The sequence below is a fragment of the Nerophis lumbriciformis genome, linkage group LG05 (genome assembly GCF_033978685.3).
Source record: "Nerophis lumbriciformis linkage group LG05, RoL_Nlum_v2.1, whole genome shotgun sequence".
Classification (NCBI taxonomy): Eukaryota; Metazoa; Chordata; class Actinopteri; order Syngnathiformes; family Syngnathidae; genus Nerophis; species Nerophis lumbriciformis.
The window spans coordinates 49,562,833-49,583,055 of NC_084552.2; the positions used below are offsets into that span (position 1 = coordinate 49,562,833).

The following is a 20,223-nucleotide window of genomic DNA, read 5'->3' on the forward strand; positions in this document are numbered from 1 at the left end:
CATCCATCCATTTTCTACCACTTATTCCCTTTGGGGTCGCGGGGGGCGCTGGAGCCTAATATATATATATATATATATATATATATATATATATATATATATATATATATATATATATATATATATGAAATACTTGACTTGGTGAATTCTAGCTGTAAATATACTCCTCCCCTTTTAGCCACGCCCACAACCACGCCCCCGTCCCACCACGACCACGCCCACCCCCTCCCCCCACCTCCCGAAATCGGAGGTCTCAAGGTTGGCAAGTATGCTTTAAATAAAGCGGTCTGCACCACTTGTAAATTGCACACGCAGTCTCAGTAGATCACATGCAACACGCCCACTCATAGTATAAACTGCACACGCTGTTTAGTGCGAGGTATTTAGATCCCAGTAAATCTGGCCCTAAGAAAAAAAACACATTCAACTTCTCAAAAAAAAAAATATGGCTCTTAAGCAGCAGACAATATGAGTATACAACATATTTATTGTGCCAAGAAAGTATATTGTTTGGCTATATTACAATTTTACATTTTTTTTAATTTTTTTTTATAAAACTTGATTATACTGTGTATGAGTACTTTTTGAGCACATTCAACAATACTGTGATAATAATGATAACCGTGATATGAAATCTTAATATTGTTACATCCCTATTTTACATACAGTGCAGATATTTGCTTGCATTAGAAACCCCCACCGTCAAACAGTGCAGCTGCCTCACAGCTCTCCCATCACATGCCCAGGAGGCCCGAGCGTATAAAAATAGTTATGGCCACAAAGGCGGACAAGACGAGCTATTGCGAGGCAAACTCGCTATTAAACAAACATCCTTTTGTGTGCCCCTCTATTCATATTTAACTCTTTATTCGTGGGTGCACGTGAGGCTATCTCTGTTTGTTCATGAGGTGTGACATCTCATTTGCCAGCGTTGCAAACGGTAAATTTAACTGCAGCTTAATAAAAGCCTGCACGTTTCTAGCAGGTTGGAACCTTCGGTGCTGTGGACAAGAGCGCTGGTGTAGACAAGACAGTGGCCAGATTTTTACAACACACACACATTTTGGCTCTCGTCACGTTCGGTTAGCACAGGCTGTTGTATTTACATCTTGACTGGCTCCCCCTCAACGCACTTAACTGCAGGGGCAGTTCTCCCAGAGTAAAAGTCGAATATTTCAGTAAGAAAAACTGCAGTGTGAGTGAAAAACTGGCAGGTATTAGTCACATTTTCAATAGTAGTCCAAAAAACAGTTGACTGGATGGTGTGCAGTGACGGCGAATAGGATGCTGACGCGTAGTGGAGGAGGGCTGACGCTCATGTGGAGGAGAGAGATGATATGAAATGAAAAATGAGTCCCAAAGGCAAGGAGGGGGTGGAGGGTTTGAGCTCAGTGCAGGGTGTCAGGAAGGATATGGGAGCTGAGCAGTGTGCACCGTGAAGGACCATCTTTGCCATTAGCCTTTAGCGCTCGTGACTCAAATACCTCCGGGTCACTTCCACAGCACCTGCTGGAGCAGCTCAATAATCCTGCCAGGTGCAAAAACAGAAAGCTTTTTTTCGCCTTTGCCATCAGGACGTCATTACAGTGGGAATGACATAAAAGACAGATTTTGTCATCTGGATTTCGACTTTTTAATGCGCTGGTTTTAAACTTTTGATGAACTGATGGAACAGCCCGTTTGATTTTAAAGACGGTTTTCAATCAATATTTTTCTTCTTTTCATTCTGTTCCTTCTTTTTACATTGTGATACTCTATATCAGGGGTGTCCAAAGTGTGGCCCGGGGGCCAATTGGGGCCCGCAGCTTGCTTTTTATTGGCCAGCGACACCTTCTACCAACAAATCAACATGTTTTTTAATTAGAAAACAAAAAAAAACAAAGTAAAAATGGAATCAGACCAATTTTCCTTAAAAAAATGGGACCTAAAAACTACAATGGCCGTTGACCCGTGCGTTTTCTACTTGGTGTTTAATGAACGTATGAACACATGTCTTGAAAGATATGGTAACATTTTGAGTGTGCTAAAGCCCTGGGGTAATAACAATACTTTAATTAATAAAGAATGATATTAAGAATAATTGATTAAACTACATTGTGTTGGTTTTTGTTATGTTTCGGTGTATGTATGGACCGCAGGATGCATAGATGGCAGGCAAGTGCAGAAAAGTAGCCCTCTTTATTACGGAAACACAGGTAACACAAAAACAAAGATGTGCAGCTGGGAAGTGCACAAATGGAAAACAGGCATATGAAGCGCAAAGCAAGCAAAAGTACAGCATTGGGGTACAAAGCAAAATGATCCAGGGACAGGTTTTCTATGATTGCTAATCAGGGACAAGTGTAACCTGATTGGTAATCAGGGACAGGTGACGGAGCCGGCGCTCAGACTAGAGGAGTGGTAGCAAATGGAGGCAAACAGGAAGGTAAATAAAAAATAAGAGAGCTGGGCAGGAAATAATGCAACATTGCTGGGTTGCATTTGAGGTCACATCCATTTTTCTTCTTTGTGACTTAATTCACATGATGGTCAAGCAGCCTGAGCGTAGCATTAAAACAAGTGAAAGTGAGTGTAGAGATTGATTAGAAAATGTCGTATTCCTTTTCTGTTCTTGGGTGTTCCAGTCATTCAAATAGAGAGATAGGAAATACCTCTCATAGAGTCCCCAAATAAGTGGTTTATAAAGGTAATAAATTCAGGGGAAAAACAAAAATGCGTCGAAGTAAATGTCTCTTAAAAGTATCACTTGCATCATTCCATGCTCAAGTCTGCAACAATCACTTTGTAAAATGTTTGTTTAAACATTTGATTTGTTTGATAAACGTTTTATGTTTCTCTTCTATATTAGTAGTGTTTAATGACAAAACTAAACGTAAAGAAAAGACAATAGATCGCATTAGTTTGTGTTTTTTGTAGTTGCTATACCTGACTATAACTACGAAGACATGGTTGTGCAAATAAAATAATGTCATGTGAAGTCCTAGTAATACATATTGTGATTGTTAGTCCTATTCACCTTATTTGTGTTGTAGATTTTCATGGCAGAAACTAAAAGCTTAGTTGTTGTTGTGCAAGAAAGCCAATTAGTGCTTTATTCGACACGAGCGACCACATCATAACGGTTTTTGGTGATATTCGTTGGCATCAAGAAAATATCCCTAATGGTATTAATAAAGTAGATGAATAAATATCTCGTAGACTCAACAGCATACTGAATCTTGATATAACGAGCAAACATTGCTGAACAACTTTGACATCTTTAACTAAATATTGAGACAAAATATACTTCACATCATAAAAACAACTGCAGAAATGAATTGTAGATAAGACTAATATTTATAGCAGGAAATAAACTGCAAACAAACATATCCTTTTTCTCATTAGCGTTAATGATCACAGCAGCACGGCACTTGTTATGTCAATCAAATACTTACTTAGCAATGCACAATAAGTCCAACATTGTCTTTCACCAATTAGTGATTAATTTGTGGACCCCACAGATGTAAAGACATGATGTGCCTTCAATCTTTTCTTCTCTAAATCTTTGTGAGAATCAAAAGAAGTTAGGTTGTAGCGAGCAGTAACGCCTTGGTAATGATGGATGGTTTAAATCTTTCAAAAAACATTTGTCTTCAGAGTGTTTAAGTCCACTCCATCCCATTTTTAATATTTTTCTCATGATCGCTTATATATTTGCCTCCACACCTTTCAAAATACGCCCAAATTTGGACTGATGCAGGTAAATAAACAGTAGCCTAATGGGACTCTACACCAGACCTGGGCAACGGTGTGTATGTGTGTACTATATATCTATGTAGATATGTAGTTGTAAAAATCTGCTCTACAGTATGTGTGCTTTGGTCCCCTTTTCCAGGCACACTAGTACAAAAACTCACAATAATGTCTGATTGAATGCTAAAAACTTTATGATAGACAACCTCAAAAAACATTTTTTACTGATTGAAACACCCAGAATATATATGAAAATAAAGAATGTGATATTTACAATATTAACTATAAACGATAAAACACCAATGATTACCAACATATGAATGTTGCTCTTCTTTCACTTCTTAGACCACATCCTCGATCGACATCTTTTACAATCAAGCAAAGGGCAACAAAAATCCAAGAAATATGGCAAATATATGAACGCAAAGGTTAAAAAAAAAACTACAATCTGATATAATATCACTTTTCTGCTGAACATTGTTGTAAAATCTGCTTCTGTGTCTGTCCCTGACAACCGCGTATCAGGCTGGCCGCACTGTAAACAAAACCCTTCATAACATAATAATCATTGAATATTTTTGTGAATTTGCCTATAGCTAGTGTACCGGACTGGGGGGGACAGCACCTTCTTTGTCCGTGACACTGCAGTCCCTAAAAAACTCATTTCTGCAATCGGCCGATGAGCAACTGAGCCTAGCCTATCTTTACGGTAGCTGTGTCCCAGTGTTTACATGCTAAAAATTCAACTCACTTGGAAGATTCCTTCAAAAGTGATGCACGCTTAGGGAGACACAATTACATTTCCATATTCCTTGTTACAAAATGCAGGAGTGTAGCCAGAACACCGGTTTCAATTTGGGAGCAAGCTCCAACAAACGCGTTGTCTATCCACAGTGGGAAGCGGCTTCTCAGATACTGATCCTCACCACCATGGCGGAAAATAAACTAAGTTTCTTTCAAGTATCATTGTCACTGGAGGACTTGAGGAAAATAAATGGCTAAGCATGCTACACACTAGTTTCTGTGACTTAATGCAACAATATAAAACAATGTTTTGGTATAAAATTAATTAAAAACAATTGTATTATGTTTAACTACATTGAGGGCATCATGGTGCATAGTGGGACAGGGGTTAGATCGTGTGCTTCACAATATGAAGGTCCTGGGTTCCAGGTCTTTCTGTGTGGAGTTTGCGTGTTCTCCCCGTGAGTGCGTGGGTTCCCTCCGGGTACTCCGGCTTCCTCCCACCTCCAAAGACATGCACCTGGGGATAGGTTGATTGGCAACACTAAATTGGCCCTAGTGTGTGAATGTGAGCGTGAATGTTGTCTGTCTATCTGTGTTGGCGACTTGTCCAGGGTGTACAAAACTACAACAATGTACAGTCGGAAGGGGATTCATATGGCCCCATTCGCTGCGTCTACCTGACATATGAAACGTGACGAAATGGGGGTGGGGGGTGCACTATCCACTTTAGCCGCCAGATGGCAGTAGAGTGTTAAATATCTTAAAATGTGTTTTGTGGTAATTCCAACTGTGACCACAGCATCAGTTGCTATGTTGTGTGGTTATTTCCATCATTTTCACCATACTGAATTGCGAAATGATTAGCCCCCACCTTCCTCTCAGACAAAATCCACCTATGAATCTCTTCCCTAATTTAACAAAAAATTAAATATGAGAATATTAACAAAACTACTTAAATAACTTTTGTTTTTGGCAGATACTCCTGAAAAAAGTGGAGCAGAATGGGGCAAAGTGGGCCTGAGTGAACAGTAGAGAGAGATGCAGAGTTTGCACTAACAGACTAGAAGAGACTGTGTTGTTGCATAAACTCTGAGGAAAAGCAAGTAATATGCTGGGCATACAGACAAATAAAGTATCGATCCCATCACGCTAGTATCAATCCGATTTTTCAAAACCCACCAAAGTACTGATACTATCAATATCTAGATCGGTACGCTCACCCCAATTTTTAATTAAATCCTTTTGAGCAACCTTTATGAAGAGATTATGGCCATTCCATGTCAGTTACAAAGCTGTTTTATAGTGTAGTTTTACACACCACATGGCATTTATTCCAATCACCTCTCTCGTAACGTTTGACTCTCATCAATCAACCACGAATTGCATTAACTCAGCGGACAGCACCGTCAATAAATTTGGAATATTTACTCGTGCAAAGATCTTTTTTGGCTCATGGTGTACGGTAGTGTTTCCCAGCCAGCGGCGACTCACCAATGAGCGTAAGAGAAAATAAGGATTTTAGCAGTAAGAACACAGTAAAGATGATTCGGCTAGTAACATTTTACAGTCCCTTTTGGTGAACTGACACTCGCTCCTAACCGAAAACGCCATCGATTTGCGGATGAGTAGCGAGATAATATAGAGTGCATGAGTCACCTAAACAACCATTAAGTTTGGTCGACTTTTCACCTCATAGCCTCGGTCCTATCTATCCATCGCGATGACCTCTTTTCACACATTCCTTTCAATTTCCTGGCTCTCGGAGATCCTCATCTTTCCTCTCTCTTTGTGTGCCTGCCTCTTGTCTAAATTTAGATGGGTAAAGCCCACATTGGATCCCTTGTTTTCATCAAAGAGCAACACAGAACTTCACTATATTTTAAAGAAGGTTGTGACTCAGGTCTTTTTAGAACTAGTGTCCTTAGTTGGGGCTGTGATTAGTGGGGAACTCTGCCTGACCTGTTACTAATCAGTTCACCAAGATGGGGTCGATAGAAGGACTTGTCATTCCTTTTATCGAGGCATCATGGTTCTTATCAGGCTGTATGTGTGTCATCACTACCGTCAGCAGCTCCTTGTGGGTGTTGTCACCAGGCGCATGCGACGCTCCATAGTGTCCTTGCAGGTTGCCCATTTAAAGAAAACTGACATTTGTGATTCATCCGAGCTGCAGAATGAGACATGTTTGTTGAATGTTCTCAGCCTTGAAGAAGAAGCCATGTGTAGCTTTAAATCAGGAAGATATGAATAGCTTCAAGGCATGCCACGATACTGCTGAAACAAAACACGGTTTACAGTGGCGGCTCAGAAAACACGCACAGTTCATTCTAGGATGCTGTTTCACATTCGTTTTTTTCAAATTTGAGATTTAATACTGGAATAGGATAATCTGATTGCTTATGTTGTTATACTCATTCCAACATTGGAGCCTTGAGTATTAGTAGTAATATTAATGCGATACGATCAATCAGCAGGAATCATACATACTTTTGTTATTTTGTCATGTGCAAAGTTGAAATCAAGTGAAATTTGTCAAACAGATATCAACGGTAGGCATTAAAAACACCAACCTATTTATTATTAACTGTCTGGGATGGACTTATGCTGTCTTTATTTTGAAGTGGAATAGTATTTTTTTATTTGACGACATCTATTGGCCACAATAATTCATTATATTAAGCCCTTGATGCAGTAAGTTGAATGATGCAGAAACCTTTGTTACTGGATACTTTAGAATGCGCTTCTGCTTTGGAGACTTTGTGTGTGTGTGTGTAAGTAATATGCAACTATAATTATTTATTACTTTTTTATATTGACAAATGTGATGTTTTAGACTGCAATATTGTTTAATCAAAGACACGTATTGCGTATGTCTAGCTTGTTTGCTAATGTGTGCTTGGCTGTTGCGTACCTGCTAGCTCTATAGCCTACCTTGGTGACCTTTTATAAATGACAAGTAAACTCACTGCAGGAGTGTTTGTGTCAGTGCGCTTATATGGGGAAGTTTAGATGCAATCCCATATAGGACCGCAACATCCTTTCTATGTAATACATAATATATATTATCCATAATATATAATGTATTTGAATAACTAACCAATTGTTTCACTCATTGTCATTTCAGAAAGAATGGCTTTGCCTCAACTGTCAAACAAGAAGAGCCAATCAGTTGGATGACGTGCTACCACTGGCGATGACTTCCCTAAAGAAGCTACCACCTACAATCACTTCCGATCCCTCCTCCACCTCTGCCCCTGCTGCTGTAGTTAGCAAACCCGTAGTAGAAGACCAAACCCCGCCAGCCCCTGAGACTAAGGTAGAAGCTACACCTGCACTGATATTGCATGACCACAACAAACTACTCTCTGTTAACCAAGAAAAAATGTTAGACCGATCACTATCAGCCGAAGCTGACATCTCAGAGGCTGTAGCTTCTATTGTACCTGAAATTAAAGAACAGCAGCAACAGGGCTATGACATTGAAAAATCTGATGCTAAGAAAAATACTGCCAAGGCAATCCCAGTAGTTGAGAAAAGTAATTTGAACTCAGACATAGCAGTCCCTGTAGATGAATTAAAGACACAGAATGATAGTGAAACAGCAGCAGCTGAGGGAAATCCAAGTTCCACTGAAGAGGTGATGGAGAACTTTTCTGAGGTCCCTGATTCAAGTATTAATGAGGCGACGACACCCGCAGAGGTAGAAAAAGACACAAATCTCTCTATAGGTCAGAGTGACTTGACCAGTAGCGAAAGTAATCAACTAGAGCCACCTCAATTGGATTCAAAAACAACAAAACAACTCCAAAATCAAGTGGTGGATTTAAGTGAGGTGCCTCCTATAGATGAGTCAACTCCACAAAATCAGATGGTGGATTCTGCTTTGAACGTAGACCGTACAAATATCACTCAAAAATCTGAGGCTGAAAGTGTTGACAATACAGGTAAACTCAGCGCAGAACCTGAGCCAACTGTAGAGGCGCCACCAAGCAAAGAGGATGCTCCTGTTGACTTTCTCGCGAATGCACCTCTGTTAGCTAAATCTGAGCCTGCTAAACATGAGATGCAGGAAACAGAGTCTGATCCATCAAAACACATAGAATCGATCAGTAATCAAGCAGAAACGAGTCAGGCTGATCAATTAGGATTTGTAGAAAAACAGCAGGAGCCCGAAAATAAGTTACTTCCTGTTTCTCAAAATGACACCACTGCTGTTGAAAATGCACCACTGACTATAGCTGCTGATCCGGAAGTATCTGTCCAAGGCGGTGCGGAAAAGTCAGCTGAGTTGGAGACAGTAAAGGACACTTTCATAGAAAAAACAATTACTAAAAAGGAGACTGCGGAAGGAAAGAATGAGAAGGCAGCTGTTGAGATAAAGTGTGATGACTTTGAAGAGGTAAATAAAAATGTCTTGAAGGCAGCCGGCGAGGAAAAAGCTGATCAAATAAGTTCTGTTGAACAAACTGACAAGATAAAGGCAATTGAGCAGAAACTTCTTAATGAGCTGGGTTCTGCTGAAACAGTACCAGGAAACAATAATAATGACACTCAAAATGAGGCTGTGCTTCAAGAGGTAGAGCAAGAAACAAATCACAGGCTACCTTCTGCTCAAGAGAGCCTTGTTCAAACAGCTTCACCCCCAGAGACGTCAACAAAGACAGAGAAAGATGGCAATGTGTTGCTAAATGAGCATGATGATTCTAAAAAAGCTGTGGTTCCAAATTCTAAAGATTGTGAAAAGGTCAGAACCAAAGAGTCAATTCAGAGTGAGGTCTTAGTTTCTCCCTCAGCTGTCATTAGTCAGATGCAAGTCAGCGATAAAACCCTCGAGGAGAAAGTAATCCCAGATACAAACAGTATTGGTGAAAATGTTACACGAAGTCAGAAGGAAGCACTCGACATAGTGGAAAAACACTCTGCCTTTGAGAGTGACGCAAACAAAAACAGTGTTGGCTCATTACCTGCCACAAGCGATATTCAGGAATCTATTTCAGTATCAGAGGCGAGCGTAGTCGGCGCCAAAGATGGCACAGCAGAGATTGAAGCAGGGAAGAACGTTACATCACAGAACAACAAAGTGTTAGATGCATGTGTTGAAAATAGCAATGCTTCTATATTAGTAGATTCAGCCCCTGTAGCGAAACCCCATATTGTAGACTTTGTAGATTGTGAGCAGAACACTAAAGACGCTAGTTCGATGGAGAAAAAGGTGGGCCAAACTGAACTTCAGGGAAAGCAGTGTGAAGAAGATGCAATGCATGAGGTGACCATAGTATTTCGCTTAAGTTGAGAAAAATGTAGTGGTTCTTTCACTATTGTTTACTTTATTCTGGCTATATTTTACCAAACAGTTCAACTGAAATTGAAGTTATGTTAATATATTTGTTAAATCCAACAGGTCAAGAAGATTGGGACCCTGAAGGAGCCCGCAGAAAGAGAAAAGGCCACCAATGAGTGCAGTGCTACCAGCCCCTCAGACCTGGCAAAGCTAGAAAGCACAGTTCTACCCATTCTTGAGGCACAAGCAAAGGGTGACAATCAAACGGACACATTAAAGACCAGACGTAAATTAGAGGTCCTTCTTCTGTCACCTGACTCCCCTTGCTCAGAAGATGACAGAGATCTTGGCAAAACCAACGCAAAGAAAAAGCTCCTTGTACCGCTGGACGTCAAGGCGGATTCTCTGGATGATAGCAGCGAAAGCTTTGGAAAAGAAAGCCCAATATCGGGCGATGACGAGGACTTCATCCGCAAGCAGATCATAGAAATGAGTGAAAATGAGGACGCCTCACCGTCTGATGAGGAGAACCCAATAAAGCAAAAAATCAGAGAGGATGAGAGAAAAAAAGTGGAGCGTAAGAAAACTGCTCCTTTGGAGAGGAGTGCATCAGGAAAAGCCAAAAGGCTAACCAAGAAGAACTCTATATGTCCAAATGATGACGAAGATGAAGAACTGCAGAGCTCTCTGAAAAAAGCTCAAGTAGTGGAGGCAGCAGAGATAAAAGAAGAGGAATGTCATCCTGCCACTGCAGTTCGTTTATTTCCAACAATGGAGCTGAATACAAGCAGCAGCCCTGTGTGTATAACTAATGTTGAGCTAGAACTTGAGATGGAATGTCTTACGGATTCACCAGACGATCGATCCAAAGGAGATGGGTCATCAAGTCTACACGCGTCCAGCTTTACACCCGGGACGTCCCCAACATCTGTGTCTTCACTGGACGAAGACAGCGACAGCAGCAGTCCCAGCTATGTCCGCTCTGGTGAGAGCAGGCAACATAGAAAAGCCAAACACAGACAGCCTGGACAGATGCTGCCTACTATTGAAGACTCGTCTGAAGAAGAAGAGATGCGTGAAGAAGAAGAGCTACTCAGGGAGCAGGAAAAACAAAGGGGATCTGGTAAAAAATCCAAAAAAGACAAAGAGGAGGTTCGAGGCCAGAGGAGGCGTGACCGTTCGAAGACGCCCCCAAGCAACCTTTCACCTATTGAAGATGCTTCGCCAACGGAAGAACTGAGGCAAGAGGCTGAGATGGAGGAAATTAGGCGCTCCTCCTGCTCTGATTTCTCCCCTAGTATTGAATCAGACCCTGAAGGGTTTGAAATCCACCCTGCAAAGATTGCAGCAGTCCAGAAAACATATAAATTACCTATGTCTGTATCCCTTCACTCTCCAACAGAAGATCTAAACACAGATAAAACGAAAAAACCTCTTAGATCTGCTGATGAAGCGTATGAGGAAATATTGCTGAGGGCAAAGTCTCCTACAGTTGAAAATATTGAGCTACAACCAGGAAAGGAGTCTCTTTACGGAGGTGTGCTCATTGAAGATTATGTGTTTGTCGAAAACTCAACAGGTGACATTGGAGAAACAGAACAGATGAGCGTTCCTGCTGAGCCGAAAAGGCTGAGATCGCCAGATGAAGTTTATGAAGACATGTTGAAGAAAAGGAAGGAATTCATGAAACTAGAACAGGAATATCACAATATGCAACCACAAATAGGAAGTACAAACCCAGAAATTGTTTTGCAGCCTGCTGACAATACTGCATCCAACATCAGTCAAGTAACTCTGGGAAAGGATGAAAAACCATTGTTGGATGCTGACACCGCATACGAGGAACTCATGAAGAAAGTCCTGACTCCTGGAACAAGTCCGACTTTACAAGAGTCAGAAATGGATGCCACCTCATCTAGAAGGGCTCTTTATCCAATCCCAGACTTAAGAGTCACACAGTGTTCCTCGGGAGAGTTATCCTCTGACGAAGAGAGTATCAATAAAAAGGGGGAAGTTATACCAGACATGACTGTGGAAACTACTACTCCTCCATCAGATGAGCAAACACACACCCCTGTTACAGCATCCCAAACTGACATTGTTGACCTGTCAAGTCCAATTCCAATGATATTGGACCCTGTTACTGCAAGTGTGACCACCTTGCCCACAGTCCCCCAGTATGCACAGGGTACTCCTAGCATCATTACAACTGCACCACCTGTTCCCCCTAAACCAAATGTCCTGCGTCGGGCTAGTTCTCAGGAAAAAGCAGATGTTGAACCACCACTGTCTCCTCTTACACCACAAAAACCTACAGTGTTTCCCAGAAAACCTCCAGTTCCACTCCCTCCTCAGGCTTCAGCTACTCAAGCAAGGCCAGAGACTGCTATCATGACTTCACAAGTAAAACAATCATTTGCACCGACATACAAACCTCATGTTCCACCTCCTGTTCCCCCAAAGCCCTCCATTCCTTCTGGGATTGGGGAAGGCACCAGGCCAGTACATGTCAAACCACCAATTGCACCGAAACCTTCCTCGCAGCCCCCCTCACCTGCACTTGCTCCACATCCACCAAGACCGACCATTCTGACCACGTGCTCCTCTGACATAGCTTTGAATCTCAGTCCCTCATCTGAGAGCAAGCCAATCCAACCCTCACCAAAGTCCCCTACTTCCCCAAGATATGCGAGAAATCTTCGCGATACATACGTGGTCATCACGCTCCCCTCTCAGCCTAGCTCTCCAGTCGACGGCATTTCAACTCAAGCCCCCTCTGACCCTGGCCCAACATCTCCTTCTAACCAAGCTCAGCACCAAAGCTATCATCAAACACAGGCTCAATCGCAGCAGTCACCCCCTCCTCATACAACTAGAATGCCTCTAGCTTACACTCGAGTCATTGAATCTATTGAAAGCCAAGAGATATGTAGCCCAGAAAAACATGTATCGAGCTCTTGCCACATCATCGAGGCTGTGTCGGCCTCTGCACAGCTTCCTGTGGTAATGCCAAACCTAATCTCTCAATTGGTTAAAACAGAGGTACAAAGAACTACAGTCTCGGTTGTCCACGAAAGGACGCCACCACCTGTGCCAGCTCCAAGGGCAAACGGAGTACCAATTTCACTAGAGAAACACAAGACGTCATTGCTTGCGCAGAATGGACAGATAGTCTTGCCTGCTGATGTAGTTGATTTGAGGACTATGAAGGTGGACGCAGAGTCGGACATGAGCGGAGTAGATTTGTCTTCTGGCCCAGACTCAAGACGGCAGTCTTTTGCTGCTGATGCCAGTCGCCATAGCAGTGCAGTGCAGTCGCCTGTTGTCAACCTGAGCACTGAATCCTCCATTGTCTCAATCATGACTGATAGCATCACCATTGTGACCTGCGCTGCCACCATCCAGAGGTGTGATAATTTAGAAACCTCTCAAGCATCTTCAATTCCCCTACAGCTAACAAAAAACAAAGTATTCGAACCAGTCTCACAAATTGTGTACCGCTCCGTGGACTCTCAGCCTCCCGCTCATTCTGGTGAGATCCCAATTAATCTCACAGTTGGATCTAGTACAGGTGGTGGAACCTTCCAAACACCACCCGTAATCTCTGAACTCAACTCTATTGCTGGTTGTGTTGCTAATGGACTAACGGCAGGCACAACATCAATAGCAGGAGCTGTCGACTTGAGCACTGCAAAACCATTCAATACCGTAGTATCAATGGATGCCGCTTCTACAGAGGTCGTCACAGCGGTGATTGCAGAAGACGACGGCAAGCCAGTTGATCTGACCGCAGGGAAAAGAGCAGTATGCTGTGACGTTGTGTACAAGCTCCCCTTTGCAGGGAGCTGCACCGCACAGCAGCCCACAACACCTTTGCCCGAAGACCGTTTTGGATATCGTGATGACCACTACCAGTATGACCGCTCGCCCTATGGCATGAGGGGCTTTGGCGGCATAAAACCGTCAATGTCAGACACCAACCTGGCAGAGGCTGGCCTGTTCTTTTACAAGAGTAAGAACAGCTATAATTTCAGTGGCACCACAGACGGTGCGGTAGATCTTTCCTCTACAAAGATGTCTGATGCAGGTCAGTGCTGTGATATTGCCGACCTGTCACTTAAATGTCATTTTGAACTGCTACCCCTGATCCATGGCTAACATGGCTTTATATATATATTTTTTATTTATTTTTTTTTAAATTTTTTTTTTGCATGATAGTGAATTTTTTTTTTCTTTTTGTCATTTTGTTGTGATTTTTTTGTGCCTGCATGCTCTTTCTGTATATATTGTTTATACTTTGGGAGCTTTTTTCACCCTTTTTTCCATCACTTTATGATTTCGGTAAGAGATTGCTCACTTCATATACTTCTCCAACTGAATTTCAGGGTCTCAACTAATGTTTTTTTAATGATTATTCCTAACAGGTGAAGCAGTTGACTACTCCAAGAAAGGGATTTACGCAGGAATGACAATCCCTCCTTATTCCCAAGCCAGAGTAACAAGTGGTGTTGGGACTCTCTTTGGTACAAGTAGTGTCTTGAGGTCATCAAATGGGGTGGTTTATTCATCTGTTGCTGCACCAATTCCATCTACATATGCAATAACCACTCAACCAGGGTCCATATTTTGCACGTCGTACAACAGTCAATCGAGTATACATACCAGCGATACCATGCCTTCGCTGTCGAACCTGCAGAGTTTGCCATTGACACGATCCCACAGTTTCCTGTCTACTGTCTCCATTACTACAGCCACAGAGCAAGGTGACACCCCTCTCAATCTAGAGCTAACTAAAGTGGATACTAGTGTTAATTCTGTCACCAAAGCAACAACCTCTTTAACCCTTGACACCTATACGGATGCATCCCTTGAGGCAATCGCTGCCTCATTGGAGGCTCTTTCCTCACCCATGGTTCCCGGAGATGGTCAGTATCAAGCAGAGCGTGAAAGGCTAGAAATGGAGAAACTCAAGCAGCACCGCCTTGCTGAGGAGCTGGAATGGGAGCGCCAGGAGATTCAACGTTTTCGTGAGCAAGAGCAGCTGCTGGTGCAGAAGGAGCTGGAAGAGCTGCAGGTCATGAAGCAGCAGATCTTGACTCAGCAGGAAGATGAAAGGCAAGCTCATCTAATGATGCAAAAAGAAACCTATGCTCAGCAACAGCAGCAGCTTGAGCAAATTCAAAGACTCCAAGAACAACTCCGTATGCAGCTGGAAGAGCAAAAGCTTCGTCAGATGTATCCAGGTGGAGACATGCTAGGAAACGGCATCCAAGAGGCCGTTGTCTTGGGTCCTGATGGCACAGTGCTGTCGCGAAAGATCACAGACAGTGGGTGCCAAACAGATGAAGAGGATGAGACACTAAACAAAGCATACACATCAGGGAGGAAAAAGAAGAGCATCAAAAAGAGTGTTGACAGTTGTGTGCAGACTGATGATGAGGATCAAGAGGAATGGGAGTCTCAGAGAAGCCGACAGAACAGACCACGTACTGCCAGGGGAGATAGGGCAGGCCAGTCTGAGATATCTCTTCAAGCCCACACTGAGATTTCTATACAAACAGACACCGATGGAAACATCATAATGGACACGAGAATGGAACTCTCTGACTCTGAAAGGACCTCGCCGAAGAAACAACTCACACCCTTAGAGATTGGTCTTTCTAACCTCAAAGCTGAGTCATCCATGCTTCAAGCACCACCTAAATCCCCCAATGTGCTCTACTCTCCCTTATCACCCTGCATTTCACCCAGCAAATCACTTGAGTTTGTATCTTATGATAAATCGCTGGGTGATAAAAGTCCTCAGAAGCTAAAGGGAAGCATAGACCCATTAAATGTCTCTCCAGGAAGTCCAAGGGGGCCAAAGCCCATGCAGAGATCTATGTCCGACCCCAAACCCATGAGTCCAACAGGAGAAGACAGGATAACATCTGGTAACCAGTATGGTGAAACTGTGAGGACAATTTGATTGTTAGATTCATTTGACTATCTGTATACAGTACATAATGTATTAAAATAACATCAATATGTGATTGTTTTGCAGGAGAAAGGCTCAGGTGGCACACCGACCGGCACTCAAAAGAAAGTGAAAAGGACTCTTCCCAACCCTCCCTCAGAGGATGAGTCCACAGCCAGTGGACAGACAGCATATAGTACCGGTTCCGCTCGCCGAAGAATGTGCCGCAATTCAAACATGGCACGCGCCAAGATCCTGCAAGACATAGATCGTGAGCTCAATATGGTGGAGCGCGAGTCGTCCAAACTCCGTAAAAAACAGGCAGAGCTGGACGAGGAGGAGAAAGAGATTGACGCCAAGCTGAGGTACTTGGAGATGGGCATTAATCGGAGGAAAGACGTACTGCTGAAGGAGCGGGAAAAGAGAGAGAGGGCTTATTTACAGAGTGTGGCTGAAGACAGAGATTATATGTCGGATAGTGAGGTCAGCAACATCCGAGAGGCAAGAGGTGCACATGGAGACGGTGAAGATGAGGAATTAGACACCCATGGTCTTGAACGTCCAAGAACGGCACCTCAATCAGAATTGGACGACTTTGTTCCACCTCAAACCAAACATGAATATGGAAAATACGCTCAGTACCAATACTCTGAAGGCCAATTCCAGCAGTCACTCTACCAGACCCCCCAGTCCTACCAGTCTCATTCCATTTACTCATCTGTGCCCTCACTCACCAGCTCCCAGCAGCAAAGTTACCATCAGATGCTCCTGCTGCAGCAGAAAGCTGCCAGACAAGCTGCTCTACTCTCAGAACTAGATGCCACCAAATATGACGTCATCAGCCGCCAGCCTGATCCCACATCTTCGTCTTACCTCGGTGTAAAATATGACAAATATGGTAACCACCTGGACCTCAGAGCCTTGGAGGTAGGGAGTATAGCGGGTAGCCCCATGTCAACTGTGTCTGATTCCTACTACAGCGACCTTGATCACCACACACCAAGGAGCTACCTGCTACTGGAAGATGCTGCAGAGCTAGCTAAGAGCTCCACCGGTCTTTCTGCATCGTATAGTCTTGCTGAAAGAGAGCTGGCCAAAGCAGAGAAGCTGCTGCAACGGAGCGCTGCTGACCTTGGATCAACTGACTATCTCGGGTCCAGCTCCAGGCTGCATACGTATGGAAAAACCCCGGATGAAGATGATCCAATGGAGGAACCCTATGAGCTGAAGCTCCTAAAGCAGCAGCTCAAGCAAGAATTCAGGAGAAGCACAAGTGGGACAGAGAGCTTGGACCCACTGACAGGTCTCTCCCAACACTACTATACCCCAAGCTCTGGTGTCTCCAGTTACTCTCAAAGACACTATCCAAAGACGGATAAGTACAGCATCAGTCGATTGACTCTGGAGAAGCAGGCGGCTAAACAACTTCCAGCGTCAATGTTGTACCAAAAACACAAGACTCCATTATTAGAGCCGAATACCTCCACCAAGTATTCCTCTATTACTGAGAGCAGAGGTCTGGATATGGATTATACCAGCTATATGGGTTCTACTAGTGGCTCCCCAAGATCCAGTCGACTCATGCAGGATGAGATTACCTTTGGCCTTCGTAAGAATATCGCAGAGCAGCAAAAATACTTAGGCTCTACTTTGGGAGCTAACTTGGCTGGTTCGCTAAACCTGGGCCAGAGCATGGGTTTAGACTCTGCTTATCCCAGTGGTAGTCGTTCGAGACCTTCATCTAGGCCTACGTCCTGCTATGGCCTGGACTTGTCCATCAAAAGAGACCCTTCCAGCTCCTCACTGAGACTCAAAGGTGACGGTGAAGCCTCCTCAGAAGGGCCTAGTTTCCAAACACCCTCCGGTCGCACCAAACCCACCAGCCTGCCTATCGTGCAAAGCGGGCGAGGGAGAATACCCATCGTGGCGCAGAACTCTGAGGAAGAAAGTCCACTGAGCCCCGTTGGGCAGCCTATGGGCATGGCTCGTGCTTCAGCGGGACCTCTGCCACCCATCTCGGCCGACTCTAGGGACCAGTTTGGTTCTTGCCTGTCGTTGCAGGACTCACAGCAGCAGCAGCAGCATATGAGGGAGGAAGCAAGCAGGGGGAGAGGGTATGTGCTGCTGGATGATCTTCAGGGCACCATGTCAGATAGTGAAGGTAAAGAACAGACCTGTCACACTATCTTTTTGTTTTTGCTCTTTATCTTGCATGCAGTTGTGGTCACTTTTTGTAATCTTCTGGGTATGTCCTTTCTTTGTGGTGTCACAGTTGTCAAAATGTCTTCTGAGTGATGCTGTTTGAATGTACCTTTTATGCATGTATATGCTTTCCTGCCTATACTTCTGATATTATGTAACAGTCTCGAATGTTGGTCCACTGCACGTGTGTTTCAAACTACACTGTGTGTGGGAAATGTTCACCTCCAGAAACAACCTCAATCTGAACTTAGTTTGTACAGAAATACAGCGTTTTGCACTTTTATTTGAGCTGTTTGACAGAGTAGCTATACTTTCATAGTCTTAAGGCCTAACAATATTTGAGTTAAAATCTTTAATCTGCTAAAAGCATGAACTGGCAAATATCTTCCACATCTTGGAAAATAGACAAAATAGTGAGAAAGTGAGACAAAACATAATTTAATTTAATGACAAAAATTACAGCATGTACATTCTTAATGACAAAAATAAAAACATGATAGCTCCATTAGGGTTATTAAAAGAAAATCATGGATTGTTTGTGTATGTTTGAAGCACTGTGATGAAAAGGGTTTCTCGATCCAAGAATCAACAAGAATCACGCTATATTGGCTTGAATGTATAAGCTCTGATACAAGGAGTTTGGGCGTTTTCTTGTGTAAAGTTGGACTGCCAGTTATGGTAGGTTATAGGCTACTAGGAGCTAGAACCTACACAACAGCTAAGTGCAAAATAGCACACAAGCTAGACATATGTAATAAGTCAATAATTAAAAAACATTGCAGTCAAAACACCACACTTGGCAGAATAAACAAGTATCAAATAATTATAGTTGCATTTTACTTACACATACAAAGTCTCCAGGGCAGAAGCGCATTAGAAAGTATCCTGTAACAAACATGTCCGCATCATTCAACTTACTGCATCATAAACTTAATATCGTGAACTAATGTGGACGCTACTTCATCTGAATTAAAGACATCGTATGTCCATTTCAGACTAATAAATAATACTTTTAAACAATAATAAATAAGTTAGTGTTTTTTTTAGCTACCATTGTTCTCTGTTTGACTAATTTCCCTTAATCAAACCTTTTCTAACATTCCACAGTACAAAATAAAAGTAAGTATTAATTCCTGACGATTTTGTATTACATTAATAAATTAGATTATACTCAAGGCTCCAATATCGGTATCGTGTAAGAGGTCAAAGTTGTATCGGGACACACCTAACCTCGGATTTCCACTGGTTGCGGAACGGCTGCTGAACAAAGCCGCCACGGAACAGCACCGCCATCCACAGTCGGGCAATCAAACCGCTGTTCTGTTGCTGCTTCGTCATGCAGCAAAATAGCGCAGACTTTGACAAGATCTCGCGAGTCCGCGCGTAATCATGTGAAGTTGTAGTAAAGCAAACCCTAAACCGTTTATTCTCTCCTTCCAGAGGAGCAGAAGTAAATAAACTCAGTCCCTCCATTAATAACAGGTGCTCAATGGCAACACCGACGACAGTTTTGCCCTTATAAACAACTTAATTTTTTGTAGCAAGCAACAACACAACAACATCAACCACTCCCCAGCTTTCTTGATCCCCGTATCAGCTGGTATTTGACACAGGCCCCTATATCCCCATATAGCTGCTCGGGATATCCGTTATTATTTAATGTTGTACCCCCAGAATCAGAATGTCCTCATCCATTTGTGTCAACAAGCTGAAATTATGTCTGAAAACCTTTGACAAGTTGACTTTATGTTCGTCACCGCCTATTAGGACGTTTCAAAGTGTAAAATACTATCCACCAGATAATTTATTTTGTGTTTGTGCATGATTTCCTGTTTAACACAAGCACATTTTAGCTAAATTGAACAGATTTGTTAAGGAGTCTGGCAAATAAAGAAGTTCTGTGTAAATTTAGCGCTGGAATGCGGAATGTAACTGACATGTGGTAGAAACGGACACATTGACTTAAATAAAAGCGGAAAGAGTTCGCCGCTGTCCGCGTGCCGTTCTGCGACCCTTCCACATCCAGTGAATATCCAAGGTAATAAATATACAGTTCAACTTGCATGTCTTGTCATGAATAATTGCATGTTTGTATAATGTGTCATTTACTTTGAATAGCCTGCTGGATGTATTTTACAGTATTTTTAAATATTTTATGTCATAACTATCTCTCTATCGTACTTCCTGCTTTTGTATTGTACAGTATTACATATAATTATTAGAGGGGCTGCTCACACTCAAGAATTGTTTATCTGCCCAATATCCATACAGCTCCCCGCTGTCATTGTTCCTGAATGCATCATGA

General features: G+C 42.7%; 1 protein-coding gene across 1 annotated transcript in view; it reads left to right on the top strand.

Moving 5' to 3' along the window:
- pcloa (piccolo presynaptic cytomatrix protein a) overlaps positions 1–20,223 on the top strand; it is a 51,209-nt gene that overhangs the window by 16,409 nt on the left and 14,577 nt on the right. The window contains exons 4-7 of the mRNA XM_061959863.2: positions 7,604–7,795; positions 9,881–13,847; positions 14,185–15,713; positions 15,804–17,877. Coding sequence (XP_061815847.2) covers positions 7,604–7,795; positions 9,881–13,847; positions 14,185–15,713; positions 15,804–17,877 — 7,762 coding nt within the window. The remainder of the gene's footprint in view (positions 1–7,603; positions 7,796–9,880; positions 13,848–14,184; positions 15,714–15,803; positions 17,878–20,223) is intronic.